Below are 18,298 nucleotides of genomic sequence, written 5' to 3'. Positions count from 1 at the left end.
TCAGAGATGCTCATACTCTCCCTGTATGGAGGGTAATAATGATGCTGCAGGGGTGAAGAGCCAAGACTAAAACCCGGTCCCTGAGGGTTGGAGGGGGTGGGGGAAGATCTGCCTTTTACAAAGTAGGGAAAGTAAATCAGGGGTGTTGTCAAGCAGTAGACTTCAAGCCGGGGTGCACGATGTCCTCCCAGGGTTAGGTGGGTGTGGACAGGTTCACGGGATCCTTCTCCAGCTCTTACGCTTCTGTGCACCCTCTCCCCTAAAATGGATCTGAGAATTGTGTCTCTGCTGGGGATGCCACGTGGGCCTACTCCTTTCCACGCCCCTTTTCACATCACCCTCCTTTAGTTTATGGCGGTTTGTCACCAAGAGCGGTGAAATCCTCAGCTGCCTCAAGAGGGGTGAGTCCGGGATCCTGAGTGGGGAATCCCAAGACGATAAAAGCATGAGAGTCTTGGTAAGAAGATTTTTATTTTATCCAGGTAACAGCTCATGGCAGAGGCTCACGCTGTCCCCTCCTCCCCTCCACCTGACCCGTCCGTTTTAGGATTGTAATTCAGAAGTGAGTTGTCGTCACGTGAGTGCATATTAACACATGTGTGAGTTGGAAAAGGGAAGTGAGTTTTTTTTCCTGGCAGAGTATGATCTGACTGGTTGGTTTGACAGTTGGCTTAGCCAAGTAGATGAAATCGTAGACATCTTCCATGAAAACAAGTGAGCTAAATCTGCAGTATCAGTGTTGCAGCAGAGATATAACTGAAGCCATGTGCAATACCTGATACATTATTTGCACCCATTAACCTAGGAAAATAACTTAATTGTCAAATCAAAAGGGTTTCATAGTTTTTCAAAATTCTTTTAGGGAATATATGACCCAGAGTGGTTCTTGACCCTGGCTGTATGTGAAAACCACCTGATTAGCTTTTTTTTTTTTAATTTTATTTACTTTTTATTTTTATTTTTGGCTGCGTTGGGTCTTCATGGCTGTGTGTGGGCTTTCTCTGGTTGCGGCGAGCGGGGGCTACTCTTCGTTGCGGTGCGCGGGCTTCTCATTGCGGTGGCTTCTCTTGTTGTGGAGCACGGGCTCTAGGTGCGTGGGCTTCAGTAGTTGTGGCACGCGGGATTTGGAGCACAGGCTCAGTAGTTGTGGCGCACGGGTTTAGTTGCTCCGCGGCATGTGGGATCTTCTTGGACCAGGGCTCGAACCTGTGTCCACTGCATTGGCAGGCGGATTCTTAACCACTGCGCCACCAGGGAAGCCCCCTGATGAGCTTTTTGCAAAACTAAATATGCACTTACCATTCAGGCCACGGTTACACTCCTGGGCATTTATCCCCAAGAAAAGAAAACTTGTGTTGACACAAAAACTTGCCCACACATCTTCATAGCAGCTTTATTCATAATAGCCCCAAACTGAAGCCCAGATGTCCTTCAGCAGGTGACTGGTTAACAACCTGGTACCTCCATGGTCTCCACGGAATACCACTCAGCAGTATAAAGGAACAGACTGTTGATACCTGCAGCCACCTGGATGGATCCCTAGGAAATTACACCGAGTGAAAAAAGCCAACCCCAAAAGGTTACATACTGTATGATCCCACTTACATGACATTTTTGGAATGGAAAATAGATTAGTGATCGCCAGGGTTTAGAGATGGAGTGGTGGGAGGGCCCGTACAGAATAAGAAGAGGCCGGAAGGAGCCCTGGAGCCTGAACTCCTTATTGTAGAGGTGTCTGGAGAAGTGGTTTGACCAAGGGCGGGTACCTGATAAGTGGCAGAAGGAAGACTTGAAACTGGGTCCCTGTCTCATGTGCTGTAATAGGGAATGCTTGAGAATGGAGACTCCAGAGTCTGAGTTTGGGGTTTGAATCCCAGCTCTTCGTGGTATTAGCTGTGTGACTTTGGGCAGCTTGCTTTACTTCTCTAAGTCTGTTTCCTCACCTGTAAAATGGAGATCATATTTACCTCATGAAATTATCATCAGGATCGTAAGAAGTGATTTTCACACTTTTAAAATACTACTTACAATGTAAGAAATACTCATATCTCCCTCCATCAGAACTAGTGACTACACACATACTAAAATCACGTGTGTAATTGAAATTAAAACTTTATGAAATACATACCCTTAGTATCCATGGTCCCTTCAGTTTTCTATTTCACTTTTTAATAAAGCTGGTCGTGACCCCCTAAATTGATTTCATAGCCGCTGGATGAAATGAAAATAAGGCACAGTACTGTAAACAAGTATCATACCCTTTATTTTTCCTCTTAATTTTTCTCCCGAGACCCTTGGGTGGGCACTGGAACTGGGGAGGGGTGCAGGTGGGGTTCCTAACACCTCTGCACTCCTGGAGACCAGGGTAGGTTGCTGCTTTCCCCATGAGACTCTCACCTTGAAGGCAAAGATGACCTCGTTCACCATTTCACGCCCCGGACCCGGCACAGTGCCCAGCGCCTGAAAGGCATGACGGTTCAGAGGTCACGTGGGCACGGGCACTCGCTCACCTGTGCCCTTTTCTGAGGGCTTGGGTGTGATCGCGCCTCCATCGGTCAAATGGGACGGGTAGTGACAGCATCTGCCTCGCAGGGCTCTTGTAGGACTAAGTGGGTTCTTGCAGGTGAGGCACCTAGAGGAGCGCCCTTTGAAGCTAGTGGTGGTCTTCCACTCGCAGAGCATGTCAACTGCAAGTGGAAGTGACATTATTGAGATAAACTTGGATTTACTCTCGCCTTTAAAAAATAATAATTTGCCAAATGAGTTAGAGATTATGCGTCTAGGGACTTAGAGCTGAGCTAAGTGTGTCAGTTTGTTGTGGCTCTGGGATGGGAGCTGCTGCCTTAGAACACAGGAAGCCTTCGTATTGTCCTTGGCAGAAAAGCTTTTAAAAAATGCCTTGGAAACTGCAGATGTCCCTGCAGCTGACTGCAAGTCTGACTGACCTTAACCGGGGCTTGGAAAGGCATCGGTCAAGAGTCGCGGAGACTGGAATCCAAGCACGGGCGCAGGAGGGTTGTGTTCAGAGGCTGAAGAGGAAGGTTTGGTTTATTGCTTTGTTCTGCTGGTCATGGGTCACATAAGAACTGCCGGCACTTCCTCTCCGGACCTGCCTGCTCACCTGCCGCAGGTCTGCTGCTCTGTGCATCCCAGGTCTTGTCTGCACTGGGATGACGGACGCTTTGGTCCTTTGAGCCTTTTTGAAGGGGAGTGGGAGGGGGTAACCGTTAAGATTGTTGTGTATCATAAAGCTGGGTGTGTTCCCCAGTGATATTTTGATAGCATTTCTTTGGGGGGAAGAAAATGGAGACTTTTTTCCTCCTCACTAATGGGGAAAAAATGTGTCCAGTGCCTTATTTTTTTCAAAGATCATGCTTGAAACTGGCAGAGGGTTACTCTTCAGAAAGGATTTCTCATATTGTAGCGTGAATATTTTCTCTAGGAAGCTCATCTTGCCATCGCCCGGGCGGCCTTCCATTACACAGCGCGCAGGATACATGAGAACCACACCTGCGCGTGTTGCGCCGAGGGGAACTTTGGAGGCAGGCTGAACCGTGGTCGACCAGCAGGTGCCATTAACAGGAAATAGGACTGATTTTATTCAGCACTTTTCCTTTTTTACAGTAAATGACGGTAGTTACCATAAATTGAGCTTGATAGGCATTGCCATTGCCTCCCTTGCCTGACCCTTTTCATCCTGAAGACGCAGAGAAGCCCCTCTTCGTGGAGTCGGACGTTAGCGGTTTGCTGTATGAGTGCCCAGTGCCCCTCATCTAACTGCTGGTTTTCATTTTTAGGCATCAAATGGGAATGTTTCTGAAGGGAATGAAACTTTAAATGGCCTTGCAGCCTCAGGCTACAGCACTTGCATGGAGGAGGGAGACGATTTGCCCGCTTAAGAGTCCACCAGCTCAAAGAGTTGGATCTGGATTTGAATTTGATTTCATTCTTCGGTGCTGTGTGTTGCTCTCAGCAGTCCGTCTATTTGTGGGATAGTGGTGTGTGCACTTTTATTTTCGATCTCTGTAGGCACCTCCACTTGGCAGCAAAGCAGTTGGCTGTCAGAAATGATACGGTGTGCGTGACACCCGTCACACGTACTTTGCCAACAGAAAGGAATTTCCTTTTTTTGATGAGCACAAAATTTCAAATGGCTTTTGACCACGAGCCCTCTGAATGTTCTTGTGAATCTCATGAAGTTCTTTATGGTAGTTTAGCCCTTGACTGTGTTTCTGCGGCTTTTCTGGCTGAAATATCAGAAAATCATCAGCCCTTTGACACCTCTTACCGAACAGCACAGGAGACCAGGAGCCAAGGTCCCGCCACGTTGCCGCGTTTGGGGACTGGGCACCTCCCTTCTGTGTTTGCATCATTTCAGGACATTTTAGTTCCTCTGTCTTCCCTGGATTCTTTACCCGTAAGAGAAGAATTCTGACAGTAAGCAGGGAAGCTGAGCTTGACCCTTAAATAGAAACACGGGGCCAGCCACACTCAGCAGCCCTCTGTCGTGGACCTTCTCCTTCAGTGTGTTGTTTTCATACCCACTGCCCTAAGTGTGGGCGTCCCCTCTCACAATGTCCACCTTTCACGTGGAATGGGAACCATGAACACTGCCTATCCCAGGTGAGGGCGTTTGTCATATTCAAACTGGAAATGCAAAAAGAAAATTTTAAGATTCAGTAAAAAACAATTCTGTTATCCCTGAGATAAGCAGGTTAATAGTACGTAATGTCAATATTTTGGCTGTAGACCATTGTGTTGCTGTTGATCCGGGAGAAATGTGGTATTGACTCAATAGCTTCGTGTACTTTTTGCTAGCATGCTTCTCCGTGCTTTTTATTCTTCTTTTAAAACATCATGATCTGGTTTCTTTTCCTTTGTCGTTTTATGACCAGCTCCTCCCCGGTCAGAGGATGACAGGGTTAAGTTCAAGCAGAAAGAAGACTATATTGGAGACCTAGATTTCGGATGTCAAACCATTTCAGTCTTTGTTCTGAGGTTGATGTAATTGATCCTTCCCCACTTATCGCATATCTGTCCTTCTTATAACTTTCCCCAGAGACATATTTTTGAAAGCTCTTGTTAGCATATTGTAAGATTCATTCAATTCCTTATAAGACAGTTAGGATTTATACTTTTTTGTTGTCTGCTGACCGTGTTTCCTGGGCTGCATTTTCCAAAAGGGAAACACCACAGAATCATTTTTTGCTGATGGCTGGTGGAGACACTCATCAATAGCTGAAAGAGGAGAAACGAACAAAAAGCGTAGATAAAATGGTGTTGTGGGGATATGATTGCAGAGTTGGTTTTCATCATTAGAACCTGTTGGGCACCGTTGTCTCTGTGAAATGGGCTTGAAAGGCGGTTGCTGACTCTTAGTGTCCGCTGTATACAGACAGCAGTGGTGGCTCAGCGAAAAGGCCCGGGGAGGGAGGAGGCCAGATCCTCTGCTTGAGAAGCTCATGCTCTTGAGAGGGTAGGGAGAGTGGAGGGGGTGCCCCATGGCATGGCCGGCGGGAACATATGTGCACTTTCTCAGTGACTGCAGCTGCCACGGAGCAGTCTTTAACAATGCTTCTGAGCTAGGAGGTTAAATCTTCTCATTTGTTTTCAAAAGAGAAAGAAGGGACCCTCGCCATCTTTACATTGAGTTTGGATCCCAAGCAGGAGGGAGGTAGGAAGAGAGAGGGATTTAGGCGAGCAGGATTTTCTCCCAGGCCTCTCAGCATGTGGACACACAGATCAATTTCTTATCCTGCGTTCAGCTGGACACTGGGTTAGAGACTGTGTTGATCACAATGTCCCCTCCTGTTTCATATCATATAACACATTCATTTCAGCCACTGAGCCTAAATTACTGTTTGCTTTCTTTCTGCCTTTCTTTTTCTTCCCCCCCCCCCGAAACGGTAAGAACTCGTGTAAGGATGAAGTTAGTTTATCCGTGCTAATGCTTTGATTTTTCTTTTCTCTTTCTCTTTGCCACAGTAGGTAACCAGTTAGGGGCCTTGGTACATCAAAGGTAAGCAGTGGGTTATGTTTTATTATTTATTGATCATTTCTAATTGTTTATTGATCCACCATCTGTACTAGAGTGTTAGAAAGTCAGAGGTTGAGAGTGTGAAAAAACATGGGCTAGATTTCCTTAAGACTCAACTTTTTTTGTAGTCCTTTCCAAGACAGTGTAAGCTGAAAGGATAAACTAATACAAGGTATTAAAACGCAGCCGTTATCCTGTGTAAACTTAGAAGACTTCTGGGATGTTGGCGCTGCTCTTTCTGCCCACATACGTTGAACTTAAAAGTAGAGAATGTGAGAATTGTCCTCCTGGCTGGATGGTTTTCCCAGCATTTGTTTTATGGACCCTGACCTCTTCGCTTGAGCAAAGCTGTGCTGAAGAAGTGTGACTTGCTGGGCTTTCACAAGATGGAGCTTGTGTTGCTCCAGTCATCACGGTCTGGGAGGTGGGAGCCCAGGTCCCCCCACTGTAGTGAGAGGCCTGGCAGCAGAACCTTGGATGGCTGCCCGGTTGACTCCCTTCCTTAGTTTCCCCTCACAGAGTTCCCTTAAACACTGAGGATTTAGAGAGAGACAAAGACCTCTGGGCTTTAAAAAGACCAGTCTGTAAGATGGAATATTTGTGGTCACAATGTTGTCATTCAAAAAAGGATAAAATATACAGGAAACCGCCAGGAAGGCTTCTCTTCCCTAAGGGGTGAAATTTTATGCTGTGTATTTGTTACTGTAACATGTTATCCTTAATGTTCACCAGCAATGATACAGTTGTATCCTCTTGTGTTCTATGCAAATGTTTAGGAGTTTCTAGAAATCACCAGGCATCAGATAACCAAAAGATCTATTCTGGGGTTTTTTAGTTATTGTTTCTTTGTTTGCTTTGTTTTTTAATGAATTGAAATATAGTCATTGAAATGAGGTTGTGTCAGTATCAAATGTAACTTTCCTATAAAGCCGTAGTTAATCAGGATTCTACTTTCCAAAATGTTTGTACTTTGTGCGTTAGACCAGTTTCAGCCTTGCATTTAGAATAGAGCTTTGTCTTCCAGGAAGCCCAAAGCAGTTTATCCTAATACGTTTTTTCCTCAAAGAGAGTCTGCTAAAATTGTTCCTGCGGGCTGAGGAGCTGCCTGAGTTTTGAGTTGTGCTGGTGTTGAACCCCTTCTAGTAAATTCCACAGTACTGTTTCCTGAGAGTAGACAGCTTGTGCTGCGTGTGAGCAGCAGCCTGGCGGCTGCACATACAGAAGCACTGTTACCCTTCACTACCATCAGGAAACATCCCAACAGGGACCCCCCGTCTATTGTACGACGTACTGTTAGGCCAGCCGAGCCTTGGTATTAACAGCCACACTCTTACTGATTAGGAAGCTGGGAATTGCCTGATTTCGGTGTGAATTTGGATAAAGAGGTAGAGATAATCCCTGTGCATATGTAATCTGAGGGTGTAAACACAAGAAGACTGTTTGCTCACATCAGAATGATACAGTGGCAGTGCTATTTATGATACTGCATTTCTTCTAAGTGCTGCACTTTCCCTGAAAACATGCACTTATTGCTTTCCATGATGGGTAAAAATCCAGCAGTGTGAGAGATGTTTAAAAATGCTTACCTTTTTTTTTAAAAAAAAACTACTTGCATTTAGCTTCCTCCTAAGGTAAATGTTTAGATTTAATTGCTTTCTGGGGTATTGGGCAAATTGGATATTGTCCACAATACACCATACAGCAAATTTGAAGAGTTGTTTGAAAGAGCCAGTGCAATAGTTGGTTTTTTTTAAAAAAAAAAAAACATGTAATGGATGGGGTAGCATTTAACAGAAGCACGTTGCCAAGTAAGCAAGGTAATTATTCTGTACTGGTCAGCACTGATTAGGCCTCGGTTGGATACCGGTTCCATTTGGGACGTCTCACCCTAAAAGGCAGATAAATTAGAGGGAGGCCAGAAAGCAATAAAAAGATTGGGAAACAAGGAATATTGAAGAGTAGTTGTCCCTCTTCATCTAGGGAGACTTGAATAGAAGTCTAAAACACTCCCCACTCCCCAGAGGATCTTCAGGTGTTCAGCAATACTGAGGGTAGCTGTAGGAAGAAAAGGCAGTGGTTAGTGCAGTTAGTTGATGGTTTAATGAAAAAAATAGAGGTTTCCTCCTCTGACACAAGGAAAGGGGAGGCTTGGATCTCTTCAAGGAGTGATGGACCAAGGGGTTCGTTAGATGACAGTCTTTGTGGATGGTTGTGGGCTTGTGAGCCAGATTGGCATGATTTCTTTTAAGCCTTTATCTTCTAACATTGCCAATATGGGAAATTTGGGGAACCTAAAATGACTGCAGAATTCTTTATTCTGTGTATTTTTCCAAAATGTTCTTTGTTTTTAGGGCAGTAATAACAGAAGAATTCAAAGTGCCTGATAAAATGGTTGGATTTAGTAAGTATCCACATTATCTACTTTTTCCCTCATTTCTGTTCCTTATTTTCATTTTAATCTCTCAGTGGGAGTGTCACCCATGGTAGAATGCTCCGCACATCATGTTCTCTAGAGCCCCGGAGCACTGCAGGGAGACCGGAAGGTTGGGCCCTGGGTCCCCCCCTCCCCCACTTCAGCTAGAGAACCCCATGTCGTTGGCTGTGTTTCACATGCAATTCCTGTGGGCTCGCTGAGGCCAACCTGATTTGTTGTGCTGTGAGCCAAGTGTGAATGTTTGCTGAATTAATTGTCACACATGTGTAGTTAAATATGGAATAAAGGGGGCATGTTCTCACCCTGTTTAATTTGTTTCAGTTATCGGCCGGGGAGGTGAGCAGATTTCACGGATTCAAGCAGAATCTGGTTGCAAAATTCAGATTGCCTCGGGTAAGGACTACTTTTTTTTTCATAGATCTCAGTTTGGTAGAAATCAGTCTTTTTTTTACAGAGTTTTTCATATTTAGTACCTTTGCTTGTTGCTTAGAAGTTTAGGGGCTTGGGTAAGTATATGTGATTGCTGTTTTCCTTGCACTTTTGGAGCTGACCTCCCAGTTGAGAACCAGAAAAACCAGAGCCAAAGTGGGCCCAGAGATGATGCCGCCCGTCTGGCCTCTGGGGAGACCCTCTGCAGCTCTGGGCCCGGTGCGGCCCCTCCCAAACACCTGCTGGTCTAGGACCTCTGTTTTCTGCACCAGAATGTTATGCCAGACATAGTGGGGCCTGGACGAGACCTGGGGCTCTGGGCTCATGCCTGGGGACTGCTCGCCGGCTCCCCTGGATTAGGCCGTCCCTGCCCCTTGTGGAAAGAGGCCATCTGAAGGTTCTGGCTAAATGAGCACATGTTAAACGCGGCTCAGGACCTTTCCCAGCCTGGTGCATTTTGACCATGTGATATGGAGAGAGACAGACTGAGGAAGAAGAGTTTTTACTTTCGTTTCTAAGTTTCATCATCTGAGTTTGACCTCTTTCCACAGCAGAGGATGGGATTTGGAGGACATTCGACCACAGAAGTGTTTGTCATTTTGAAAGATACTTAGTACAGTGTCTTGAAAGCAGTTACTGCTGTTAGCTATTTCTCTTTAATTTTTTTTGAATATGAGTTTTCAGAGGCAGTTGTTTTTAGGAACAAAATAAAGCGTCGTGTGTGGTGTTGGAAAGTAAGATGTTTTTCCTCTCTTGTCAAATGGCCTGGAACCAGTTCCACGTGGGTGTCACTGTTCTCTTGAAGTGTTCGTGCAATTACTGGTCATAACTCTGATGTGCATGCCATTAAACTCCTTACGAGTGTGCCTCAGACTGCAGACAGATAACCATTCAACTACGCTGCAAGTGGACAGACTGAGGAGCAGCGGGTTGAGCGACTGGCGCTTACTAGCACGCAAGCGGGTCAGATGTGAAGCTGAGGCTGGTAATCAGGACCAACTCAGAGACCTCTGCTGCGTCCTCCCAGCTTCCCCTGCAGGACTTGTTTTCATTTGGAGAATCTAGGGTGGAGCTACCAGCTTGATATTCTCTCCACAAGTGGAAGCAAGCTGTCTTTCTCTGGGAGCCGGGCCTTCTGTGGGGCTGGTTTAGGAACCAGCCCGGAGAGACAGTCCGTACACAGAGGCGAAGGTGCACGGTTGCCTGATGCCCACCAACACACCTCATCTTCTTGATTCTTCTTATAGAGAGTTCTGGGATTCCAGAGAGGCCCTGTGTACTTACCGGAACCCCAGAAAGTATTGAGTAAGTTTATTTTATTTACTTTTTCCTTTCACTCTTCTTCCTCCTTCCCCAGATGGGGAGAAATGGAAGGGCAGAATTGTTACTGAACACTGTCGATCTGTGCGGCAATCTGGCCACGAAAGCAGGTGCTTCCTTAGAGAAGGATCTGGGAGGTTGCCACGCCAGGGGAGTTGTTCTGTTACCTTAAGCACATAAGGTATCACCTTTTTTTCAAACCCCACAGAATTTCTCACAGCTGTCATAACATCTGCTTCATAAACCAGGTCCTCGAGAGTGTACTTTCACCCTGCCTGAATGCTCTCATTAACTCGCTTCTTCCGTGTTAATGTCTCCTTCACCTGAGCAGGTCTGGATCAGTAAGCCTCTCACTCTGTGAAGCACTGAGAATCCTGGCATCAGGTCTCTTGCCTGGGGCTGATCCCGTTGCCCTTCTGATATTGGTGAACCAGATGAATCTACTCTTTGTGGCCATTGCTCCACTCAGAGGGCCATATGGACTGGCCAGAGGCTGTTTGGACTTTTGGGCCCTTACTGCAGCCTTAAGACTAGCATTGCTCTCCTGGTACACGCATGCTTGGAGCCTTGTACCAGATGCAGGCCTCGTAAATCCAAGAAGCCCCTGGGGAAAGGGGAGGCACTAACGTAGAGTCTGCTCTCCTTCCTCTTTCAGTCTACCGAGTAGTGTTGCATTTGGGGACAGGAGTGCTGAGATTATGTCTGGCTCTGTAGGTAGGGCTGTTTTATTGTTTCCATTTCTCAGGGAGTCTAGATGAGTTTAAATTTTCTTGTTCTGCTGTAACATTGCAAGCAGTGAACCAGAATAAATATCACTGGCAGGTGTGCATTATAGGGCAAGCAGGATGCTTTTGCTGGAGTCAAGGCACTTTTCTTCCAACGCAGGTTAATGTAGTACACAAGCAAAATATTAAAAAGCTGCTGTAACTGAGAAGATACACAAAGGCTCAAGACTGCAGAAGGCAACATCTATTGCCTGCCATTCGCTTCTTTCTTCCTGCTCTTCTAAACATTCCTGCTTCCTCTTCTACCCAAGCAGTGGAGGCAATGGGATTGTAACTTTAGGAGGAAACAGTTTTTTCTTCAGTGTGCAGCATAGCCAGCCTGTTTAGTAGCTGAATTTTTCCCTATTAAAAGAACCACGAGGGCTTCCCTGGTGGCGCAGTGGTTGAGAGTCCGCCTGCCGATGCAGGGGACACGGGTTCGTGCCCAGGTCCGGGAGGATCCCACATGCCGCAGAGTGGCTGGGCCCGTGAGCCGTGGCCGCTGAGCCTGCGCGAAGAACCACAAAGTAGATTGTATGTGGTGATTTAAAGAATAAATACTGCAAATAACAGCCAGGGGAAATTCTGGTGCAGAAAAGGCAATTGGCCCAGCAGGTGACCTCGGCAGGCTGGGTGGTTCTGTTCCAGCATGGCCATTCCCTCCCCGTCTCCAGGTGAATCGGCATAAAATCCCGCGGGAAATGCAGGCTCTCGACAGTCTGACATGGAAAGCACAAAGCAGGCGTATATGACTGTACGGCTGCATCTGCCTCCTGTTTTCCACCCCTTGAAACCAAACTGGTGATTTGTAGCCGTAGCTTAGAAGTCATCGAGCAGTCTGGTTGGTTATGGAGAAGAAAGTTGGAGTTTGAGAATTCAAATGCTGATTACTAACCCTTGCTTTCTCTCTTCCCGTCTTTCTCATTGCTTTCTCTCCTGCTCTTGTTTAACAAATATCTGTCGAGCGTATGCTCTGTGAGAGGGGTTATGCTGGATCGGGGAGCAGCAAGAGATGCAGGGGGTCAAAGGTAGACAGCTGCCACCAGAGCAGCTGACATTCGAATCGGAGACAGGCGTGTCTGTGGCGTGCACGCGAGACGCAAGCGCGAGCAGAGGGCAGACGTGGAGGGGCTGTGTTGGAACGTTGCTGTTGTGGTGTGCGTTGCTTTTAAATTCCAGCCCAGTAGCGTGGCGGATGGCAGAGACCTCCTGGGTTGTGAGGGCAGGAGCTGGAGCTGGATGGAGGGCTGCCTTGACTCCTTCGCGTGTTCCCCCGGTGCTGTTTCCCCTTCCTGGGCGCCTAGAGCATTCATTTAATGCTGGCTCTCTTGTGGTTCTTTTCCCAAAGACAAGCCAAACGGCTCCTGGGACAGATTGTGGACCGCTGTCGGAATGGACCTGGCTTTCATAATGACATAGACGGCAACAGCACGATCCAGGAGATTCTCATCCCTGCGTCTAAAGTGGGGCTGGTCATCGGCAAGGGAGGGGAGACAATAAAGCAGTTGCAGGTGCGTGAGCCCTTGGCCGAGCGGCGCTCGACAGCCCTCATCCTCCTCCATCTTCCTGGGTTGGGAGGTTCTGTGCGGCTTTGGCGTGTCCCAGCCGGGCTGGCTGTGCGCCACGCTGCAGAGCTCCCCACGAAACCTCTGCCCGAGTGCCTCTGCAGATCTGAACATTTTCTGTGGCCAGGCTCGATGCCAGCTGTGACGCCAAGGCCTGGGGTCCCCGTGAACTGGCAGCAGCCACTGTGGCGATGAAGCCCTGTTAGGACTCTCAGATAAAAATCCTGTGTCCAGAGCCAGGGCCCTGAGCCAGGAGCACTCTTGCTCGTTAGTGGTGAGATCGGAGTTACGCTCGTGTACTTTTCTAAGGCTCAGGGTCCTCGTCTGTAAGAGCAGGGAGGTGCCGGCCTCGCTGTTGTAATGAGCTAAAATAATACCCGTTATTGTGATTTACATGAGACCCTTAGTGCAGAGCCTGCCACTGAGTAAATGCTCCGTGAACATTTGCTGCTCTGAGCTCCAGAATCCCTCACGTGAGACACTTGGGCCAAACGTGTTGTAGGTTTAATACCCCCAGCAAGTTTTGGGGCTGCATCCCGTAACCAAATGCAGGTTTTCATGGCTAAACCTAACAGTCACACTCCATGAGAGGAGGGCTGGAAGTACGCTCACGTGAGTTCAGGTTAGTTTTGCTGCCAGATTTAGTTCGGAGCAAACTCTTCTTTCCGAGCTCTGGGCTTTCAAAGTTGCGGGTTGGAGTTGTGGCCTGCCTGTGTGCTCTCGTATAGCCCAGTCCTTGGATGTGGAAGGCATTCTGCCGTGGACTCCTAAGAGTTCAGACTTTATAGAGTCCCAGAATCCAAATTTTGGTGCCGCGCTCATCGGCTCTGGAGCCTTCAGTAGCTTACTCAGAGCTCTCCTCTGTGAGGTCAGGAAGTGGTGGCCCTTCCCTCCCGTTGCTGTGCGTGAGCTCCGACCACGTGACGTTAAATAGATTGTCTAGCTCGGTGCTTAGCATCTTGTAAAAGTAGCTCGTTCACATTTAGATATTCCAGGACCGGAAAGGGAGGAGAGTTTTGGGAAACGGTTTTCTCGGTCAGGCTTGGACGCCCTCAGGCACGGCGTGTACCTCAGCATTCTCGGAGGCCAGCCTCACGGGCCGGATCAGAGAGCAGTGCCTTTGCTAGTGGGGCGTGTCTCGCTGTGGACACGAGCCGACCCGTGCAGCTGTGCCATCCTGCGTGCCTCTTGCTGACGGTGAGGGCTGTACCGGTGTGTGTGCCCTCACAGGAGCGGGCAGGCGTGAAGATGGTCATGATCCAGGACGGCCCGTTGCCCACGGGAGCGGACAAGCCTCTGCGCATCACCGGAGACCCATTTAAAGTACAGGTAGGAGAGAAACCATGGGTCAGGCAGGTCCTGGGTGTGGCGGTATCACTTGGTAGTACTTGTAGAGCTTTTATGTCGTTCAAGAAATTATAAAACTGGGTGGGTGTTCCTTGAGCTGTCTTCCCAAACCAAGTTTGGTGATGCAAAGAATGGGGCTGTGCTGCCCAGTACCAGAGCTGCTGGCCACGTGGCTGTTGGAATTTGTTCAGATTCAGTAAAAAGTGAGTTCCTTATTCATACTGGCCACGTTTCAGCGCTCAGAGTGCTCAGAGCACGTGTGGATGGTGGCTGCCATCGGGGCAGCCCACGCGCAGAACTTGTCCGTAAGCGCAGAAGGTTTCATTGGCTGGCACAGCTCTGATCCGATGCAGTTTTCGAGGTGGAGCTGTGGTCAGCTCAGATGCAGGCTCCCTCTGGCTTTTATTTGTTTGTTCTCTCAACCCATTTTTACAAGATCACTGGCTGAGGTGGGAGGTGACCGAAGGTGCCAGTGCCACCCAAGGCACGTGTGTGCCCTCGTGGCAAGCGTCCCGTGAGCCTCAGAGGACAACCGCAGGTGCTGAAAGCAGGGGCTTAGGTCTAAATCACCCAGGTGCTCCATCTTGCAGCACCTGGGCTATTAGCAGGAATGTGTGTACGCTGTGGGTGTGGGGGTGTGTCTGTCCCCGTGAGACACGAACGCTCTTCTTTCTGCCTGCTGCAGCCTGCCTGACCTTCGCTGCATTTAGAGTAGCTCCAGAGCGACACACCTTGGTGAGCCGGCCCGTCAGCGACAGCTGTCCCTCTGCAGGGGCTTTGGGGCTTTGATCCAGCAGAGGTTACCAGTCTCTGGCAAAAGAATTCCCGTAGTTCTTTTTTTTGTTTTGTTTTGTTTTTTTTGCGGTACGCGGGCCTCTCACTGTTGTGGCCTCTCCCGTTGCGGAGCACAGGCTCCGGACGCGCAGGCTCAGCGGCCATGGCTCACGGGCCCAGCCGCTCCGCGGCATGCGGGATCTTCCTGGACCGGGGCACGAACCCGCGTCCCCTGCATCGGCAGGCGGACTCTCAACCACTGCGCCACTAGAGGAGCCCCTCCTGTATTTCTTAATGCTGTCGTTCAGCTGAACTCAAATGATACCACTGGTAGTTCTTTTTTGGTCAAGGTTTCTATATGTAATGATTTTAGAACAGGTTTGAGGGCCGGTGATTACAGTGGCTGCTTTGCTTAGGTTCCCGTCAGCAATGCAGCCCTTCACTATCTACTGCCCTGTCAGGTCCCCTAGAGTTTCTAACCTCTTTAGATGTAAACAGGTGGGCTTTAATAAAAAAAAAAAACAGACTGCACCTAATCTTCCTCACTCGGCTCACGCAGTCCAGTCTGGGACTCCTCTGCTGTGTGTTGTAGAGCTCTTTGGACAGAGGGGAGAGCTGGCTGGACACAGAAAGCCTGCCTCCCAGAAGCCCTCCACTCCTGCCTTCTCCAGTGGAACGTTTGGCTTTGTCTTTTGTAGAAAAAATACCTGGGTAAAGAGCTTATTTCATTGATGTTTCATGAATTTGCAGGAAAATTATTATAAAGAAAGGTTTTCAGTATTTTTTTTATTTTAAAACTGTGTATTCCATGTTTTTTATTATGAAGAAGCTGTCTGCTGTATTTAGGGTATATTGTTCTTTGAGTTTCTTTTTTTTTTCCCTCTTCCCAACTTCTTATTTTGTAAAACTTCAAATATAGAGAAAAGTTGAAAAGATAGTGTAGCGAACATCTGAATACCTTCAACCTACTTACTGTTTTGTTTGTGTGTTTATGTTTTAGTTTTTTGCTTTACCATTTGTAAGTAAGTGTCAGATACTGTGAGTTTTTACCTCCAAATCCTGCAGTATGTATCTCCTAAGAATAAAACTTGCTTCTATAAAACCAGGCCTAAGAAAATAACGGTAATCCCATAACATCATATTATAGTCAGTCCATGTTCCAGTTTCTCCAGATGTCATGAGACGTTGCTGTTTTGGCTTTTCTTGTTCTCGCTTGGTTTGATTTTTCCAGAACTGGGACTGTTTCAGTTCTCACATGACCTTGAGTTGTGCGCGGTTGCTCCTTAGCATGGCTCCTGGGGGGCCAGTGCTGGCGTGGGCGGGATGGACTGACTCAGGTGCGCCCTTGGGGGTGAGGACACTGAATGCGCCTTAGAGTCAGGTGTTGAGGGAGGCTCTTGCCAGTTGGTAAGACGTTCGAGCTCTCAGTGCCAGGAGGTATTTTCGGGCTCCCAGGCTGGCCTCTTCCCTTTCCCTCCCTGGAGCTTCTCTGCCATGGGATGCATTGTTAATGTCTTCCTTCCCGTGGAAACGGCCCACTGTCAGAGCGCTCAGGCCCCACCCTTGCCCACTAGAAAGAAATGGCACGCCAGAAATACGGTGGAGCGACCGTCATCAAGTTCTGACCCGGCACCAATGTGCTGACCCAGCTGTGGCTTAGAAGACTGTGAACCCTTATCTGTGTGGACATTTTGGACAGTGTAAGGAACACGTCATTTAAGTTGTGATATACACGATATACTGCTCAGTAGCAGCCTGCCCGTGTCCCATGCAACAATAGTAACATAATATAGTGAGTTCTCCCACTGAGCACCTCCTGAGGCTTTAAGCCCAATTTAAGAGGGTTTGATCTTTCACCTGGTGTCATGTCTTTTTTCAGGATTTTGTTTTCCTTAATGCCTTTTATCTGTGTTTATGCAGCAAGCAAGAGAAATGGTATTAGAGATCATCCGAGAAAAAGACCAAGCTGATTTTCGAGGCGTACGCGGTGATTTCAGCTCCCGAATGGGAGGAGGCAGTATAGAGGTATGCTTGAGTTACAGGTTAGTAGGCAAGTTTAAGGTTGTAGGGCACGCTTCTGTTAGCTCTTTAACCTTGAGCAAGTTATTTAACTCTTATCTCAGCTGCAAAACCCTCCTAGTACACTGGCTTCACAGGGTGGGTGTGAGAAAGGAGTGGGGCAGCCAGCTGTAGTGAGGAGCGCCAGCTGCACGCATTTCAGGGAATGGGGCCGTTCCCCCTGGTTGGGGGTTGTGCTTCAAAGCGCACCCCACTGCCCAGATGAAGACCCAAGTCCAGGTTTTCATGGTGACCTATGTTGTGATAGTATCAAACTCCTAAGCCTGTTTTACTGATGAGGTGGAATGGGATCGAAATACATCCTTGATGTCGGCTACAGCGAGGGTGGGCCCTGCCAGCGTTATGCTCGGTAAAATAAGCCAGGTGCAGAAGGATGAACGTTGTCATGATTCCACTTACATGAGGCACCTAGGATAGGCAAGTTCATAGAGACAGAAAGGAAAGTAGAGGTTAGCAGGGGCTGGGGAAGGAAGCACTGTGGTTTCACGGGAGTTCTTATTGGGGATGATGAAAAGGTTTGGGGTGTAGACATCTGTGGTGGTTACACAACATTGTGAGTGTGTTTAATGCCACTGAAGTGTGTATTTACAAATGGTTAAAATGATTAATACTATGTTATATATATTTTACTACAATAAAAGAGTGAAGGAAGAGAAAAACATTTTATAGGACCATAGTATAATCACTGTGTATGGTACATTAATGTTTCTTTCATAAAATTTGGAAGATAAATTTTTAATCTTAAAATTTTTTTTTAATCTTTTATCTATGAGGTTTATTCTTACTTTACTTCATCTTTATAACTATTTTTGATCAGGTCTCAGACCTGTTGGATGCATTTAATGGACAGGAATGCAGCCATCAACCACAGTATTTTCCCTAAGAGGAAAAAAAAATGCTTTATTGTATCATTTCCAGAAACGCACTGTGATAAAAATCATTGTATGTACACACACACACACACACACACACACACACACACACACACACACACCCACCCCCCCCAGGTTTGCCGAAAAACTCTGATGTTTTGTTTCTCTGTGCTTAGGTGTCTGTGCCTAGGTTTGCAGTTGGCATTGTAATAGGAAGAAATGGGGAAATGATCAAAAAGATCCAGAATGATGCCGGTGTGAGAATTCAGTTCAAACCAGGTAGGTTTTGATGGTTCTCAGAAGTCCTCAGCATTATGAAGGATTAAAGAACACCTCACAAAACAAGGACTTTGTTATTAGCCCACTTGTGTTCTTTGCTCTCCCTCACCCTCTCTCTCTTTTGCAACATTCTGTTACCAAATTTCCAGTTTAGGTTTGTCCTCTGGTCCCTCATTTCTTTCTGTGGATTTGCTGGCCGGGTCACCCTTCTTGTGCCAGAACACTCTAGCCCAGGGGTGTCCAGGCTTTTTTCTTTTTTTCCTTGGACTAGTAAAATTGGGGGGAATCAACATAGCATTTCCAGTTTTTAATTTTGCCAAGTAAAGACTTAAAAAAAAAAAAACTGTTATTTTGCTTTCATAAAATTAAAGATAACTTAAAACCATTAAAAAAATCGT

General features: G+C 47.2%; 1 protein-coding gene across 3 annotated transcripts in view; it reads left to right on the top strand.

Annotated features, from left to right (window-relative positions):
- FUBP3 (far upstream element binding protein 3) overlaps positions 1-18,298 on the top strand; it is a 49,225-nt gene that overhangs the window by 16,749 nt on the left and 14,178 nt on the right. For all 3 annotated transcript variants that reach the window (XM_060013968.1, XM_060013966.1, XM_060013967.1), the window contains exons 3-10: positions 5,986-6,019; positions 8,389-8,438; positions 8,793-8,864; positions 10,148-10,205; positions 12,333-12,495; positions 13,780-13,878; positions 16,591-16,695; positions 17,798-17,900. In XM_060013968.1, the coding sequence (XP_059869951.1) occupies positions 5,986-6,019; positions 8,389-8,438; positions 8,793-8,864; positions 10,148-10,205; positions 12,333-12,495; positions 13,780-13,878; positions 16,591-16,695; positions 17,798-17,900 (684 nt within the window). The remainder of the gene's footprint in view (positions 1-5,985; positions 6,020-8,388; positions 8,439-8,792; positions 8,865-10,147; positions 10,206-12,332; positions 12,496-13,779; positions 13,879-16,590; positions 16,696-17,797; positions 17,901-18,298) is intronic.

Source organism: Delphinus delphis, chromosome 6 (assembly GCF_949987515.2).
Source record: "Delphinus delphis chromosome 6, mDelDel1.2, whole genome shotgun sequence".
Lineage (NCBI taxonomy): Eukaryota > Metazoa > Chordata > Mammalia > Artiodactyla > Delphinidae > Delphinus > Delphinus delphis.
This window is presented reverse-complemented; position numbering and strand designations above follow the sequence as displayed.